General features: G+C 37.3%; 1 protein-coding gene across 1 annotated transcript; it reads left to right on the forward strand.

Annotated features, from left to right (window-relative positions):
- Positions 1–752: 752 nt before the first annotated feature.
- Positions 753–16,166, forward strand: LOC123537833 (heterogeneous nuclear ribonucleoprotein A1, A2/B1 homolog). Its single transcript, XM_045321684.2, has 6 exons — positions 753–877; positions 8,865–9,031; positions 9,664–9,784; positions 10,910–11,123; positions 12,196–12,288; positions 14,474–16,166. Exons 1-6 carry the CDS (start codon positions 866–868, stop codon positions 14,668–14,670), a joined length of 804 nt encoding a protein of 267 aa, XP_045177619.1. The 5' UTR covers positions 753–865; the 3' UTR covers positions 14,671–16,166.
- The last annotated feature ends 2,854 nt before the right edge of the window (positions 16,167–19,020 follow it).

The raw sequence follows: 19,020 nt of genomic DNA on the forward strand, positions 1-19,020 counted from the left end.
CATTTTACTATAAATGTTCTAGCAGATTAGAGATTTACAATTGACGACAATTTGTCGAATTGACAAGTATGTGCAATGGTTTAGCTTCAGTCGGTCTTTAAGGCGGCCACAGTCAGCATCAAATGCCCCATCCCTGACAAATAAAGTTTATCCCCCTTATAAACTGAAGCCCATTGCACATAAAAGATGTTATGAGACAAGATGTAATTTATAAAGGCCAACATCTTGTGGAGTAACATCTAAGTCAAATTTCAATTAAAACGAAAGAAAACCGCATTTATTTAAATGCCAGCATTTTATTATAGATTATCCGCTTCATGCGATAACCAGTCTTAAAGCACCCATACCGGTTGATCAGGATACATACTGTTCGCAGAACATCTCATATACCGAATTTATAACGGCTGTGCAGACTGATCATGATCTATACTGGAATTCCCGTCTGGTATGCAATAAATAAACTAAATAGACATTAATCAGTAATTAAAATAACACCCGATTATATTACATACCATTGATTTTTCGTGTTGAATACAGGCCACACACTTGTTCCATGCATATGCATTGAGGATGACCGAAAATAAACAGAATATATCAAACGGTTGAAACCTAACACTTTTTAATATCAGTATTACTTTCAAGTAAGATATTTTTTTATTTTTCTCATTTTACATTTCATTTAATCTAACCAAAAAGCTGTAAAAATTATACTTCTTTGATCTAACAGTACAGCGGAATGATGTATTCTGAAACTCCACTCTTCAATAGTTTGGTGAGATTTAGTTACCATCAACCTTTCCGCTAACCAAATTTCAGCCATTAACCGGCATTACAGGTCAACGGGTGTTAACTTTTTGTAAAGAAAATGAATGCAGACGTAAGAAGCAACTTATTTCCATTTAGCAGAAACATTCCTTTGTTGAAAGAAATTTGTCTCAATGATTGTCAACTTTGAATAGCTGATTGTTTGTTATTGATATGAATGTTTTGGCCATGTGATGGAACCAACACGAGGGTGGTAGTAGGGGATAGTTGTTTAAGTTATGCATGGCATTTTTACAATGTTAGTACTTGTAACTTGATAATTCAGATGTTATATGTAATTTAATGCATACTACTGCAGTTATCTTCGCGTTCTCACTGCGCAGTTAGTATATGTGCGGATATAATGGGTCTTTGATAGATTCCCAGATAGACATGGTTGTGTTTTTTACAGAGACACTTGGGGGTCAGCACCCCTCCCCCTCCCATGCCGCCCCTGACAACCATCAGTCAATATATTTTTGTTTTTTAAAACAAACTGAGCACATGTCTTGGTCATCCAACGACTTCTGTTACCATTTCAACATGTTTGAAAAATTCCTATACTCTATCAATGCTCAAAAAAACTAAAGACAACTTACTTCGCAATGTAAACACGATTTTCTTGTCCAAGGAATCATCTACATCTACATCTACATCTTTCACCCAACCGTCGATTTCCGACTATCACTGGGCGGCGCTGTCAGAGAAACAGTTGTTAAAGAACTGATATGTTACAATGTTAAAAGAATAAAAGCTAAAAAAGACAGTATGCTACAGTTAAAATGGGACAGAGGCAACAGAATTACATACTGACCACCGCCAGCCTCTCTCTAAAGATACTGAGACTGGGGCTAGATTTAACATGAGTTGGTAGGGAGTTCCAGAGTCGGATGGTCCTAGGGAAGTAGGAGTTAGAAAAGTACTGAGTGTGAGACATGGGGATTAAGTAATTTAGGTTTCTAGTTGGAATAAGATGAGATTGGTCGACTGCAACTGTCTGGGTCCTTATTTTATAAAACATTACTAATGAATTGTGTAACCTTCTATATTGGAGTGTATTCCATTCTAAGGTTTTCAGCATTTGTGTAACACTACTGGTGTAACTGTAGTCATACATGACGTACCTAGCAGCTGACCTTTGGACATTTTCGACTTTGCTAGTGAGGGTTTTTTGCCAAGGATGCCAGACGCTTGAACAGTACTCAAGTTGAGGGCGGACATAGGTGTTATAGGCAGCAATTTTGACCTTTTTATTATCAGTTTTGACATTTCGTTGTATGAAGCGAAGAGTGGAAGTTGCTTTGGAAGTGATACTGTCAATGTGTTTGGACCAGTTTAGATCTTTGGAAATGGTTATGCCTAAGTATTTAGCTGCCTCACAAGTTTTTAACTCTATGTTGTGAAGTTTGTAGGGGTAGACTACAGGATTTTTCTTTCTAAAAATTCTAAGGACTTCACACTTGTCCGGGTTGAACTCCATGGACCATGTCTTCTCCCAGGTTTCTAAGCTAATCAGGTCTTGTTGCAGAGATATACTATCTGAAATGGAGTTGATGGTAAGGTATATTATGGTGTCATCTGCAAACATTCTTGCGTTACATTTGACGGAATCTGGTAAGTCATTGATATATACCAGGAAGAGACATGGCCCAAGAACAGACCCCTGGGGAACTCCAGACAGTACAGGAAGTTCACTGGAAAAATGACCATCAACAGCGACTTTCTGGGAGCGGTTGGACAGGAAAGATTTGACCCATTTGGTAATTTGTGGGTTGACACCAAGGCTTTGTAGTTTATAAATTAGTCTAATGTGATCGACCTTGTCAAACGCCTTGGAGAAGTCCATGACAATAACATCTGTTTGTTGACCCTGTTCAGTGTTATTGTAAAGTTCCTGAGTGAAATTAATGAGCTGAGTCTCACAACTGTGACCTGATCTAAAGCCGTGCTGGAACTGGCTAAGTAGCTTATGCTTGTCAAAATAGGTCATAAGATTGGAAACAACAATGTGTTCAAGGAGTTTGGAAGCAATGCAAGTTAGGGAAATTGGGCGATAGTTACTAGGTTTAGACTTGGGACCTTTTTTAAATACGGGGGCTACGGTGGCTTTTTTCCAATCACTGGGTACTAGGCCAGATTCGAGAGATAACCTGTATATATGGGCAAGTACAGGAGCAATTTCATGGTGGAGTTCTTTTAGGATGCGTGGGGATAATTCATCAGGTCCTGAGGCTTTATGTGGGGATAGGCCATAGAGCAGTTTTTCCACACCTTCAGTGGTGACCTGGATCTTATTCATCATGGAGACTGGGGATGAGAGGACGTTGGAACATATATGCTTCAGACTAAGGGCTGGGAGGGGAAAAGACAGATTCAAATTGTTTGTTTAAGATAGTAGCCTTTTGGATGGGGTCTGTGTAGGTAAGACCATCTGATTTAAGGGGGGCAATGCCGACATTTTCTTTTTTGTTGTGCTTGATGAAGCTGTAAAACTTTTTGTTTTTACCAGGTTGTGAGTCATGGTCAAATATGACACTTTCCATATATGACCAGTATTGGGCTCTTATTTGCTTCTGGATAGAAGACTTAAGGGATTTGAATCTTTGTTGGCGGGCTGAGGAGGGAGATTTGTGTAGTTTCTGGTACAGTTTATCACGCTTATGTATAAGCCTGATAATTCTCGGGGTTAACCATGGCAAGTCGGCACGGGGTTTAGACATTTTAGATGGAATGTGTTTTGACTGGGATTCATTAAGGCAGTCCTTGAATGAATTCCACGCTACTTCAGGGTCTGAATGGTTTTCGGTGAAAAAGCTAGCACCAAAAGCCTTCATGTCAGATTTTAGCCCTTCCCAATTAGCCTTCGTGTAGAGTTTTATAGGGCGTCTAGGTTGGGTTGGGCGGCCCCTATTAAGATTCAATTCATGAAATATAATATCATGATCCGAGGTGGCTAGACTCGGTAGGGATTTAACCAAGTGAACATGGGATGGATGGTTTGTAAAGAAGAGATCAAGGGTGTTGGATAACCTAGTTGGGATCTTAACTATTTGTTCAAGATTATAATGGGAATATCTTTCAATAAATTCTTCATAAAAGGATCTGTTTTTACAAGTTTGTTTAGGGGACTCTTTTGACCAGTCAATGTCGGGGAGATTGAAGTCTCCAAGTAGCCATACTATGCTGCCCTTGGGTATTTTACTAAGGGATAACCAGAGTTGGGATAGGGAGTCGGCATCTAATTCTTGGGGTTTATAGTAGGCTCCGACAAAGATATCTTTAAGGCCAGTGATGGTAATTTTGACCCAGGTTATGTTGCATGAAGTCTTGAGGTCTGGTTGTTCTTGGCTGATCAGTGAGTTAGATATAGCTATCATCACTCCTCCACCTTGACCTTCACTCCTGTCATCCCTATATACCTTATAATTAAGATTATCAGGAAATATTTCGGAAGAACTGATGTCTGGCTTAAGCCATGTTTCTGTAAGGCAAATAACATCTGGTTTAATTTGGTCAATAACTAGGTGTAATTCAGGGATTTTGTTTTTGACAGAACGACAATTAATGTTAAGGACTGTGAGACGTTCAGATGTTTTTAGTTTAGGTTTGGGAGTAACCTTTTTCTTTTTAGGGATTGGGGTAGATGAGGCCTTTGGGGTTTCTGGAGGCTCATGGAGGAAAGAAGAGCTATTTAAGCTGAAACTTACTTTACTGTGGTCGTGACTTAGAGGGGAATAGTAAGAAGTGTCACTGAGAGTATCTAGGGATTCAGTCAGTGAACTTGAGTGGTTTAGCGAGCCGCACTGTTGACAGTACCAGCTGAACTTTGAGTCTGAGAGTTTGTCGTAAGTATGACTGCCAATGCCTTCGCAGTCTGTGTGAAACCAAGTTTCGCAGTTGTCACACAGGATGCCTTTTTGTGACCAGGACACATTTTGGGAACATATCCCGCACGGGTACTGGGTAGGACAGGAAGCGCCTGGCGGGCCTGGGTTTGGTTCAATGTCTGGGGTCTGACATGCCAGAAGACAAAAAAGAAATAATAAGGATGTCTTACTAGCACTGGGTTTCTCTTTGTGCTTTCTAGATGGTATTACTGTTTTGAGGACGTTGGCAACTGAGATACCAACAATACTGGATTTTGGAGGGAAATGGTCGCACAGTAAATTACTCTGATTTGCTGAGCAGGGAAAAATATGATGTGCAAACTATAAAGATGAAAAGGCATAACAATGTCAGCCTTAGTTCCATCCTTGCTGATTAGTATGATTCTAGACCAACCAGCAACTCTTTGTCCGAATTGTGTAATTATCCGAAAATTGTATAGTTGCAGTACGAGTCAAAAACATCCAATAAGCTGGGAAGATAATAAGAATTATCTACACAGCTGGTTAGCTAATAAGTATCTTACCACCACCAGTTATACAAATTAAGGGTATTGTAAGAAAGTTTTAAGTAAATTATTATTTTGTGTATAGTTTACGAAAAGTTGTGAACTGTTCTCGACGCATGCGCAACCGCAATAGGAGAATAGATCCCAGCTTGATGTTGGGCAGTCAAATTTACTACACAGAGCCGGGACACAGACGATATCGTTAGCGGTTAAAATAAAAATACTTGCTCAGAAAGTCAACTGCCGCGATGGTCGAGATAGTACAGACGCTGGTTCTGAAAGAACTTTTTTGGGCAGGGCCACGGGTTCGCTCCGCGCTTCGGGCATTCTTTTTTCTTTTTTTTTAATATAATATTTTCATTTTCTTTTTAAACAATATATTCTCAAGAAAAAAAAAATTGATCTATCTAAGAAAAGATCGCTCATAGCGCGGAGCGAACCCGCAGCCCTGCCCAAAAATAAGCTCACAGAACTAGCGTCTGTACTCTCTCGGCAACCGCAGCCGTTGACGTCATGGGCGAGTATTTTTATTTTAACCACTAACGATATTGTCTGTGTCCCGGCTCTGTGTAGTAAATTTGACATCAAGCTGGGATCTGTTCTCCTATTCCTTGGACAAGCTATTTTGTGTTGAAAACGCTCGGAGTAAGTTGTCTTTAGTTTTTCTGAGAATTGATAGTATATTGGAGATTTTTTAAACATATTGAAATGGTAACAGAAGTTGTTGTATGATCGAGACATGTGCTCAGTTTGATTTAAAAAGCGAAAATATATTGGTTGAAGATTGGGAGGGGGGACAGGTTCTGACCCCCAAGTGTCTGTGGTTTTTTACAGGCGTGAAAGGCATAAATAGTGCTAATAAAGATAAAAAGCTGTTTGTACTTTCCATGATTTTATTGATTTAGACTTGGTGGCACTTTGATATTACTTGCCCAAGTTGTTGGCAGTGCTTAAAAAAACTTTGGCGAGGTTTATTCAAATGCAACAGATATGAACTTTGAAGCTCTCCGAAATCTGGTAGAGATATCTGGATTGAATCTTTTAACATGTGTGCACAAGAGGGCCATGCTTATTAAGTGCGCCTGTTTTTTGTTTGTTTTCTTTTTCAGTCATCAAATATAGCTGGGAAGGGTCACCTAACAGTTGAGCTTAAAATTTTACTCAAGAAATGATGTAAAAAAAAATCATGTTTTGACGTTATTATTACACGTTTAGAATAGGGCTGTGGATCGTCAGACAAGTGGCGATCCGATCCGTGAGTCGGGGCTGACGATTCACAGATCGAACCACGGATCACCAGCAATAACTAATATAATGATACAAAAATGCAAGCCTGTTCTTTTTGTACTTCTTTCTTTATGGAATATAAACTTTGCAGTTCTCATAGTGCTCAGTTAAATAGCTTTGACCTATATTTAATGTTTTGCTCATTAATTAAAGTCAGGTTTCACGGGTGGACTTGTTCTGCCATTCTTGCAGATGAACGATATGACGTCGGTCATAATATCACAATATTTAGTAACAGTTCCGCACTTTTTGATAAGAAAATTTTATTTGTTGGACAGAAATTTCGTATCTAACTTTTTATTGAATTTAATTACTTAAATGATAAATGTTTTGACAGATTTCATATTAATTTTAGTTCGAATATAAGACCAATGCTAACTCTACCTAAGACATTTGTTTACATCCGCTTTAGAATCAGACAACGCGTAATCGTCTTAGATGTGCAAGAAAATTCATTGAAGACGTTTAATGTGGCTTTAATTTAGTTTTATTGATAGAATTTTACATACTGCATGTATTAATGAAAAAGATCGCGATCTAATGATCTTGACAATGACGAATATCCGTACTCGAACTTTTGGTCAAACGCGTGGATATCCGAGTACTCGGATACTCATTACAGCCCTAGTTTAGAAAGAGGTTATACATCCGCGGAATGGTTTCATGAGGGCGTAGCCCAAGTAAATTATTATGGTGATGTTTAACAAATTTTGAGTGCATTATTTCAGTTAAACATGATTTTGCTATACATTATTTCAGTTCTAGTATGCCCTTTTAAAATCTCTAAAAAAAGTTTAAATATAGCAGAATAAGATCTCTTTCTTATTTGCAACAAAAACTTTGATATCATTGCCTCTCTTTCTTATTTGCAACAAAAACTTTGACATCATTGCCTGTTTACGTGACGTCTTTTAAGTGCAAGCTTTTTTTGATGGAAATGCATATAAGAATGTTCAGTAAATTGAGTAATAGATGCTTACTTCATTGTTCGGATGACTGTTCCTTGTCAATTGAAGATCTCGAGTAATTTTAGTGCTACAGTACAGCATTTTTATGCCCCCGAAGGGAGGCATATAGTTTTTGAACCGTCTGTCAGTCTGTCCGCATTTTTCGTGTCCGGTCCATATCTTTCTCATCGATGAATGGATTTTCAAATAACTTGGCATGAATGTGTACCACAGTAAGACGACGTGTCGCGCGCAAGACCCAGGTCCGTAGCTCAAAGGTCAAGGTCACACTTAGACGTTAAAGGTCATTTTTCATGATAGTGCATTCGTGTCCAGTCTATATCTTTGTCATCCATGGATGGATTTTCAAATAACTTGGCATGAATGTGTACCACAGTAAGACGACATGTCGCGCGCAAGACCCAGGTCTGTAGCTCAAAGGTCAAGGTCACACTTAGACGTTAAAGGTCATATTTCATGATAGTGCATTGATGGGCGTGTCCGGTCCATATCTTTGTCATTCATGCATGGATTTTAAAATTATTGGGCATGAATGTGTACCACAGTAAGAGGACATGTCGCGCGCAAGACCCAGGTCCGTAGGTCAAAGGTCCTAAACTATAACATCGGCCATAACTATTCATTCAAAGTGCCATCGGGGGCATGTGTCATCCTATGGAGACAGCTCTTGTTTAAGATTTATTCCGATTGTAAACGCATGTGCTTTTGATGATGTGCTTTAAAAAAATATGAAAAATGTGATGATAGTATTAACAAATAATTCAAAATGGATTTATGCATGCGCAATAGGGATATGTTACACAGAGCAAGCACTGTGCCCAACAATAAGCAAGTAAAATTTGTTAACATTGCAGTTTTGTTTGAATACTTTGGCTTATAATTTTTTTAATGTTTAGTAAACATTTTATTTACCGACAATTCAAACTGATTTTTTTATCAATAAATATGCGCTACTCTAAATGGGGGAAGACATTGTTTTTGCCTTCGCCTTCTGTCCGCATTAAGTTTGTCCGGCTTTCACGTGTCAAACTGCTGGCCGGATTTCTACGAAATTTCTCTGGAGTGATCAGTACCAAGCCTAGTTGTGCATGTTCCAGCATGTTTTGCTTAGCTGCACAAAATGGCCACCTGAGCTAAAAATAGAAAAATCTTGCCCGGCTTTCACAGGTCAAACTGCTGGCTGGATTTCGACGAAACTTCACAGGAGTGATCAGTACCAACTCTAGTTTTGCATTACACAAACACAGGGCAGGAAGAAAAAAAACACTGTTATTAACTGCATACCCACTTCTGTAACTTTACATCGCAATATTGAGGCTTTAGTCCAAGTTTGTTTTTGGTACATCTTAGTTGAACATTTGTAGGTAAATAAAAGTGATTATTAAAAAAAAAAAGTATTTTTGTTATTGCAGTCAACGTGGCCTGATTTTGAAAAAGACCCAAGCGCCGAAGAATTCCGTAAACTTTTTGTTGGTGGCTTAGATACTAAAACTACAGAAGAAACGTTAAAAGATTATTTCTCGAGCTATGGAACAATTGAAACATGTGAAATTATGAAAGACAGAAGTACCCCTCCAAAGTAAGTGGTATTTTAATGAAATTTCATGTAAATTTTGATTTTGTACTCGATGTACTGCAAATTTAGATTTGGTATTTTAAGCCTGTTTTCAGATGTTTATGAATCCCGCCATGAGTAGTGTGGGTTGGTCTCCGTCTGTCCATCCTTTCTTCCGTCCGTAACACTCGTGTCGGCTCCATATCTCCTAAACCCCTTGAAGGATTTTCATGAAACTTGGATCAAATGATCACCTCATCAAAACTGCAGAATTCATGAGTCAGTCATGTCAGTTCAAGGTCAGGGTCACAGCCCAAGGTCAAAGGTTTACGCTTTCACTATCCATAACAGTGGTGGGGGATTTAGCTGTCTTTCAGACTGCCTTGTTAATAGTTGATCATCCTTAATTTATGGAAAATTAAAGTTCATCTGGAAACATTTGCAAAACCTAATGTGCAGTTTTACATCTGGTTCAAGTTAGTGATCTGGTTGTCAATCCTTTTGGACCGATGTTAACAGCTTGGAAGTTAGTCTTACTACTCTTACCTCAATTTTTAGTTGAAGAGAGATAGTTAATTGAGTAGTTAATCGCGTGTAGAATTTAATCAAAGTTGGCTTGAAACATTCCATCACAATTATTTGTGCTTGTATTTCAGGTCAAAGGGGTTCGGGTTCATCACATTCAAGAACCCAGATAACATAGATGAGATTCAGAAGAACCGTCCCCATGAAATTGATGGAAGGAAAATCGAATCAAAGCGTGCAACACCCAAGCAGGTAATATTGAAAGTGTTTTGTGGATGATGTTGGTTGAATTGATGCCAAGATGTTGTTTTTAGGTTGTCAGATTTTTTGGAAAAAAAAGTTTTCAAGATTCTGTTGTTACTTGGTCATTATGTTACAGTGTGGTAAAGGCTTTACTTTCTTTGATTTCTAGAGAAAAATCAAACAACTGGTACAGGTAATTTGAAATAGTTCAATTAATCTTGTTGCAGGTCAGTTTAGGGTGGCTATTGACAGGTGGTACTAATCGCATGTCATGACATTATATAACCTCAGAATCGCATTTTATAAGTCTGTTGAGATGAGCCTAGAGAGAAAATGGTTTTCTGAGAAAATATCAGTGTCAGTAAGAAGAAAGAAATTAATACTATTACAGATTATTTGATCTCAACAGACTTTGTTTACAGGTCGACTTTGAAACTTTGCAGACCGTTTAATCAATCTTTTTTGTTGGGTATGTCGGCTGTTAAAGAACCATACTTCCCACTTGCATTTTGTGAGAATACAATTGCATTTTAACATTTGATGCCCTAGAAATATAAGGTTGTTAAGTACTATATAATTTCTATAGACTTGCAACCTTGAACTTCTTAGCAGGTGGACTGAGCAAACTGCAATTACCTTTTAGAATTTAATAATTTTAAAATAAAAGTTTGAAAAAGAAAATCAGGGTGTTAAATTATACCCTTTAAAAAAATAAGGGGTGAAATACCTTAAAACTTCAAATCTTATCTGGAACCTAGGGTTGACCGTAAGGATTGTGTGGAGCAGGTAAAAGTGGAGTGCAGGCAGGCAAAAAAATTATACTCAATTGCCCGTTAAATAAACATGAGGTCCCAAGAAATTCTTCTTGGAAAATCATGTTCTACAGCTTTTGTTGCTATACAGTAAAAGTATACTGTATTGCAGTATCTCATCATGTCGCCAAATGCTTTACAGAGTTAAAAGTCGAGCCCGGAACTCAGAAACTGGCAATCTCTTAAGATTATGCTACAGAAACAATAGCGAGCAATGAATGCTACATAAACAATAGCGAGCAATGAAGAATCTTTACACCTCAACTTTATTTTTATAGGCTTCTTTATGTTTTAAACTGAGTTACTGTTATTTATTTGACAGCAACAATATTGGGCAACAAAGAAGTTGTACATCAAGGATTTCCCTAAGGATCAGAAAGAGGAAGACCTTGTTGAGGAAATGAAAGATGTGTTTGGTCGCTATGGTAACATCCTAAACATTAAACTAATAAAGGAAAAGGATGCCAAGGAGAACAATTTGAAGGGGTTCGGTTTTATCGAGTTTGATGATGAAGACCCAGTTGATAAATGCAACTGTAAGTTCTATATATGACTAATGCTGTTGTCCCCATTTTATTCTGCCTGTGTAAAATTCAGTTATTTATCAGTAATGAATTTAAAATGAAGCATTTAGGGCCGATTCTGTTAGAGTAATATCAGAACTTCTGTTTCCGTATTAGATATGATATGGCTGAACCATTTTACAAATGAAGATACGTCGAAAATGATATTGAATGGTCCTCTTGTTTGTAACAGATTTCAAGATTTATATAGTTTCATTTTAATACACAGTAGATTTTAATTCTTTCCAAACAATCATTTTCATATTGGTAATTTGAAAGAACTGTAAATATCTGTAATGTTCTGTAAATATCTGTAATGTTAATTAAGGCTCCCATGTTTACATAAGTCAATGTCGTGTTTGACTTGTAAACATTGACAAAATTTCCATCCTGCTAAGCCACTTTGAAACGATCACCTTTCAAATTGTCACTGTCTTTCTTTGCTCATGATCTACCCAGGTGCCTGCTTGTGATGAAATAATGCACGGAGGTGCACCTAGAGTCTTCCTCCACCAGCAAAGCTAGAAAGTCACCACATGACTAATAATTGTGTTGGTGCGACGTTAAACCCAACAAAATAAATAAATTCTTTGCTCATGAAACGGAACAAAAGGTTTTCCTACCTGTTCAAGATATTAGTTTTTTTGTGGTTTTTTTTGTAAACAGTAAACCACCATTTTTGCACATTTGTTTGATAAATTCTGCATTAGGGACAGAACTTTAATGCCTAAGAAGGCTGTATACAGTGTGATTAAAATAAATTTTGTTTCTCATAAGGATCACATTAAACAGTGCCAGACATGGCAAAAAAATGTCAAAACAGCCTGAACTTGTGAAGAAAATTACCTTGAATTTGTGATAAATTCTTTCCTGTTTAATTATAATTAGAAAAAATAATGCATAAATTTATGATCTTGGGCCCTCATAGGAGAAAAGCCATCCAAGAGTTAATCAGTTATGACTGAAGACTACTGGTAATTTAAGGCTTTTTGTTAACGTTTATAAGATTCTGTAAATATTGAGTAACTTGACGACCTATTTTCAGTGATGAGAAAGTTCAAGATCCGAGGCAATGAAGCCCATGTATCTAAAGCATACCCTCAGGAATCTAACCGTGCTGGTGGACGTGGGGGAAGAGGTGAGTAATAATGCTTCAGCTGAGGGAATTGGTTCTTTTGTTGCCAAGTTTCTAAAGTTGATTGATTTGTACTGACTTTGCTGTTACTACAGCCTTCAAGGCTAGTAAGGTTTGTTGACTGAATTGCTCAAACTTCGGTTCAGGGTTTTAAAACTTACAACTTCTGATTGGTTCATAGTTTGCAAAGACCTTGAGAAGTTCTTGATTTTAGTCCTTGAAAACTGTTAGGCAGTGACTAAAACTCGAGAAAAAAACCCTCTCGAAGAAGAATTTTCTAGAAGGCCAGGAGCCGGTTGTTCAAAACTTTAACAGGCGATTAAGCTAACGGTCGGTTAACTTTTAGTGTTACATTTTGACATTTTAGAAGACTTAGTGAAACCTATTATAATTTAAGAATTATGAACACTAAAATGTCTTTACAGTAAATTTAAAACATCCTACTAGTGGTTCCCATCATGCCTTATATTTTGAATCAAAATTTAACAGGCCGTTAGTTTAACAGCCGGTTAAAGTTTCGAACAACTGGGCCCAGAAGTCCTGGAGAAGTTTTCTGTTAGCAACTTACTTGGAAGGAGTAATAGGAAAAAAAGATGATGAAAGAAAATTAGGCGGTTTGATTTCTTATGGAGCTGGTATCCACTGGTGGTGGTCACAGGAGCATTTCATCACAGTTCAGGGCTTTCCCCCCCCCCCCCCCCCCCCCCAGTACAGGGAGGCAGTCCCAAAGCAAAAAAGTATTTTTCCCCTGAATTCTGAACTTAAAATTCTTAAATGATTGTTAACTTTTGGTGTTCTTGCTGTTTTACAATAGTCTTGTTACTTTATCTGTTTATTTTGGTTTTGTAAACAACACTTATAACATACTGTTGAACAATTATGAAAATGCAACCCCTAATCACAAAAAGCACCTTTATATAAATTATGGTAATTTTCAATTTTTCCCAGTCAAGATGATTTCTGAGAGCGTTTTCCCAATTCCACTAATGTTGGTGACGTTCCCAAAATGATGGAAAAAAGGCCTGCAGTTTACGCAGACAGCAGTTTTTTTTCTGTAACTCGGGTTTGAAACTAGTTGTTGGAACTAAGATATCAAGACATGGTTTCAAAATAAAGTCCTTGGAAAAAATAAAAAATAAAAGTCCTTGAAAAGTACTTAATTTTGTCCCTGATGTTCTGTATGAAACATGTCCGGTTTCTTCCTATCAATAGCAACTTTGCATTTAGGAGACTGATCACTTCTATACCTTTAACAGAGGGGACTCTCCTCCATCCCAAACCCCACCCTCACCTTTCACACATGTCAAACTATTAAAATTGCCAAATTGTCTTGCTGTTACAAGATAATTCAAGGTCAGTGTTGGCATACACTTTTTAAATGCCCATTGTGCAAAAACGGGAGGTATTGTTTGATGGTGCGTCTGTCTGTCCAACAGTTTGTCATAATTTGTGTCCAGAGCATAACTTTATAACCATTAAAGATAATTTTAAACTTGGCATATAGGTAGATGACACGAGGAAATGTGCAGAGCACTTGAACTGGCACTGTAGGTCAAAGGTCTAAGTCACAAATTAAGCTCAAAGGTTAAATCTGTCTGTCATATTTAGTGTCCAGAGCATAACTTATTAACCATTCAAGGTGTTGACTTCAAACTTGGCATGTAGGTAGGTTGTGATGAGAAGATGTGCAGAGAACATGAACCTGGTCTGTAAGTTTAAGGTCAAGGTCACAAATTGAGTTCAAAGGACTTGTTAATCATTCAAGGTTTTGACTTCAAACTTAGGATGTAGGTAGATGGTGATGAGGCAGTGTGCAAAGTGCATGAACCAGGGTGGGATGTCAAAGGTGAATGTCACAGCAAGGTCAGATCTGCCCATCATAGTTCGTGTCCAGAGTATCACTTAAAATATATTAAAGGTATTTATTTGAAACGTGGAATTTAGGCAGGTGGAGATATGACTAGGTGCAGAAAAAAATCTTCAAATTTTGATTCCGTCATTCGGGCGTATATTGCTCCCCTTGGCGGCGCTCTTGTTTTAGCAAAGAAACTAGTACAGTTAATAAATACTCCTGGTGTTAAAATCACTACAGAAATTTGGAGAAAAAAAGCATTTGTTGTAAACTATCATTGTTTCATGGCCCTACTTTAATATGGATTTTATTTATTCTATTTATTTCATGTTGCAGGATACGGTTACTATGGTGATTATGACATGTACCCGCCATTTGATTTCTATGGGTATCAGCCACGCCCATATGGACGTCAGTATGGAGGCAGAGGTGACTACGGAGGTTACGGTGGTTATGACTATTACCAACAAGGGCGAGGTTACTCCCGCGGTGGTGGCGGCGGTGGCCGCCCATACAGAGGGGGGAGATATTAGAATCTTGCGCCCAAATAAAGTTTTTGTTAACACGTGGTCACAGTTGTTGTTAAATAGTCAATCCGGATTTCATCAAAATATTGAAAAAGAACCGTTGAAAAATTTTCTTAAAAAACTGTAAATAAATTTTTTTCTTCATTTCTCTTAATCTCGAAAACATACAAGTTATTCCAGAAATAAAGCGTTACCATTCAACAAGAAAGGAAAGATCTGTCTCGACTTCAGGGATTTGATGTAAAGTGTGAATTTTTTTGACGCCAGTGTTGAAATAAAGTGTTCATCATCAGACGGGGGAAGATTTTAATCATTTTCATCACGATCAATATCATTTTATCATCATCGTCATCATCAGAGTGTCTGAGACGTTCTAGAGATTTATTTTGTAAAAATCTCTACGTTTTATATCAATGGCAGCTTTTGGCTGTTATATTCTAATTTTGTATGTTTTTTTGCAATCCCTCCATTGTGCAAGGGATTTCTGGTTTGAGCTAGTACTGTTCTGCTCTCTGTGCGAGGCTAACGTTAATGGAATAGTACTGAATCAAACCGTTAATAAATGACATCTTGTGTGCTATATTTTGTTTTTTACATTTGTATTTTTCATTTGTATATGATTATCATATAGAACATACAAATTGTGTTCCAACTGTTACTGATGTGTATATATACGTATTTTGTATAGTTTGCAATTTTATGCAGATGTGTACGAAGAAAGGTTGAAGATTCTTCACATGCCAAAAGCACGCATTAAACAAACTGGCACCTTCTTAGTTGTATTTAAAGTTTGTTGAGGGAATTTCAGATTTTAACTAGCTTGAAATCAATTTTGGGATGTGATTATCTTTTAGGTTGGCATATGCAGATGAAAAAACAAACGATAATTTTTTTTCTGAGACGAAAATTTCTAGGGGAAAAGAATATATATTTTCGGCAGATCTTGGAAATGGTTTGAAATTAATATCTTGATGGGGTTCGATTGATTTTTTAACAACAAATATGTTATAATTGTTAAGTCTCGCGATCAACTTAAAGAAGTGCATTTATATACATGGGTCTGTGAAATAGGTCTTAATTAAACAAATCGGAGGATCTTACAGGAAATGTTGACGGAACAAATAAAATGTTTGGAAATAATTGGATATTCTTTGTTTAAAATTGAAATTTTTGAATTTATTTAACTGATTTAGCTTTTATAAATCCTTGTGCAATCAGGTTATTGGAGAACAAATTGATTTAGAAAAAGGGGTTAACATCGCATGTTTCAGTTGTTTTAGAGCACGGAATGAGAAAAAGATTTTCTATTTCTTTAATTAAGAAGTTTGAATTTCAGTTGTTACCTGTGTAATAGAATCATGTGTTAATTATCATATCTACATACATTATTGTACAAGAAGTAACAGAACTTGTATATATATATATGAGACCATGTTGTCATTTTTGTATGTACTACAATTGTGTAGCAAAAAAATAAATGCTACATGGTTTACATAAAAATAGACATGTGTTTGTTTTAGATTTTTTCCTTGAATATGTGAATTGGTAAGTTTTGTAGAATTCGGAGCTGTTTCTCGCTGAATAGCAAATATTTGTTGGCACCCTGAGCATACTTCAAAAAAACTTTTCCATACCTGATAGCAATAACAAGAAGTGCCACGATTGATTTCTTCGAGTTTGGAAGTTACCCATTTGGCTGTGAGAAGTTAAGTGGACCTACCAAATTTACAGACTTTGGCCTAAAAAGGTTTTTTGGGTAGCCTGGTATATTCCAGTATGCTTTAACCCTTACCATGCTGGATACTATTGGTTCTGCCTTTGCGCAACCATCAGCCTGCACATCCGTGCAGTCTGATCATGATCTTCACTGTTTGCCATTCAGTCAGTATCTTTGGTTTGCACCCCTTTAACACTAAACAGTTCATGGTACTGTAAAATGGAAAGATGGACAAATTCATTATAGAAATCTGGCAGAGTAACTGGTCATTATGTTTGCTTTTAATACAGAAAGTTTATACCATGGCTTTCTTATCCTTCCACTGTCTAGGTTCAGTAGTAAAATTCAGACCTGGAATTCTTTGAGACTTGTCACAATTTCAGTCTGCTCACTATATAACTATTAAGAAAGGACACTTTAGAAAGAAGTTTTTTTAACTGAATTTAAGTTCAACTTCTATTGTGATGGTTACAGATTGTAGATAAAGTTGGATGTTTTGACGTCACAGCTGTAAAGCTGAATGGATTTAAAGATAATTTAAATATACCCATGCTATGTCAATAATTGGAAGTATGATATCTATCATGTATTTATTGCTAATTCACGAAAAGGGCTAGGTGATTAAATTTGTCCAGTCTTTGATAAAACTTTCTTTTGAGCTGAAAGGAACACAAGGTCACCAGAGCTAGAAAGAAAGGAAAAAATGAATCTGTATCAAACTTAGAGCTGCCATTGATTCGGTTTAAGACATACTGACGATATCGATATATTGGAAGACAGATATCGACGATATATCGATTTGCACACCTGTATTTGAGCCAGTTACAGGCTACCACCTATTTTGCTGTTTTGTGTGTGTATATTTGACTGCTTATTAATCCCCCACCCCAAGTGGTGGGGGGTTATAGGAATGGTCTCCGTCCGTCTGTCCTTGACACTCGTGTCCGCTTCATATCTCCTAAACCCCTTGAAGGATTTTCATGAAACTATGGTCAGATCATCACCTCATCAAGACGATGTGCACTGAAGGTCAAGGTCACAACTTTGGAAGAAAGGTTTAAGCCTTCCATTTTGTGCCTGCTCTATATCTCCTAAACCCCTTAAAGGATTTTCATCAAACTATGGTCAAACAATCAGCTCATCAAGGCGATGTGCAGAACTGATGAGTCAGCCATGCTGGCTCAAGGTCAAGGTCACAGCTGAAAGTCAAAGGCTTGAGCCTTCCATTTCGTGCCCGCTCTATATCTCCTAAACCCCTTGAAGGAATTTTATAAAACTTTGGTCAAATGAACTCGTCAAAACGTTGTGCAGTAATTATAATTATTTTACCAGATTTATATAGCGCCCTTTTCATGATCAATTTCACATTCAAAGGCGCTTTACATAGTTCAAATGCAGCCACACGGGGCGCATAATTCATCCTCTACTAGTACAGACACAGAGCGATCTGACCAGAGGGACAGAGCCCCAACGACAGAGAGATCAGAAATCAGATACAGGCTTGTCCGGCTAACTTAGCCTAGCTCGTTGCGAATAGACTGTATAGCACTGATACACGCAAAGATTGAATCAGCCATGCCGGCTCAAGATCAAGGTCACAACTTAGGGTCAAAGGATTGAGCCTTCCATTTTGTGTCCACTCTATCTCCTAAACCCCTTTACGGATTTTCATCAAATTTGGGTCAAATGATCATCTCATCAAGATCTCATGAGTCAGCCATGTCAACTCAAGGTCAAGGTCACAACTGAATGTCAAAAGTTTGAGGTCTATATCTCCTAAACCCCTTGAAGGATTTTCATGAAACTTTGGTCAAATGATCACCTCATCAAGACGTGCAGAATTCATGAGTAAGCCATGTCAGTTCAAGGTCAAGGTCACAGCTAAAGGTCAAAGGTTTACCCTTGAAATATCCATAGTAGTGGCAGGGGATTTAGCTGTCTTTCAGACTGCCTTGTTTTGTATGCTTTTGTAATACACTATATTTTGTCAAATGGCTATGGTACGAGTTTAGACGTGACACAATCTGACAGTTTGTCAACTTAATTTACCGAGCAAAGTACTTTTTGGGGAGGAAAAACAAGGATTTGGGGTGGGAAAAAAAGAAGCTTTTTTTTAGAGATTTTGTGAATCTGTTTATTTGTAAATGTATCAATATTTGTAAATGTGTATCGATAATCGATCGGCCAAAAAACATCACCGATACATCGATATTATTTCTATCGATGACGGCTCTAATTAAACTTGTATATTCTCAAATGGGTATTAGCCTAGATGGCAAGTGATTTTACCTTTGCTACCAGCGCAGACCAAAATCAGCCTGCACGGATCCTGCACTGTTAGCTGTTCAGTTAGTAAATCTTCAGTTAACACCCCTTTGAATAATAATTGGGTCCAAATTGAAAAATGGACCAGTCCATTTTAGAAATTTAGCAGGGTGAGTTAATAAATGTAGCCTTTCAAATAACTCCTTTATTCTCTGAAAATAAAACAGCAAAGGTATATGAAAGGAGGTTTCTTTACTACAACATGGTTTGAACCTGTGACATTGATTTTAGCACCCTTCATATTTGTTACACTGTTTTCAACTTTGGGTTCATACAGCAATCTATTTTAGCTTTTGTGATCACTTAAGGTACTG

This window comes from Mercenaria mercenaria, chromosome 18 (assembly GCF_021730395.1).
Source record: "Mercenaria mercenaria strain notata chromosome 18, MADL_Memer_1, whole genome shotgun sequence".
Lineage (NCBI taxonomy): Eukaryota > Metazoa > Mollusca > Bivalvia > Venerida > Veneridae > Mercenaria > Mercenaria mercenaria.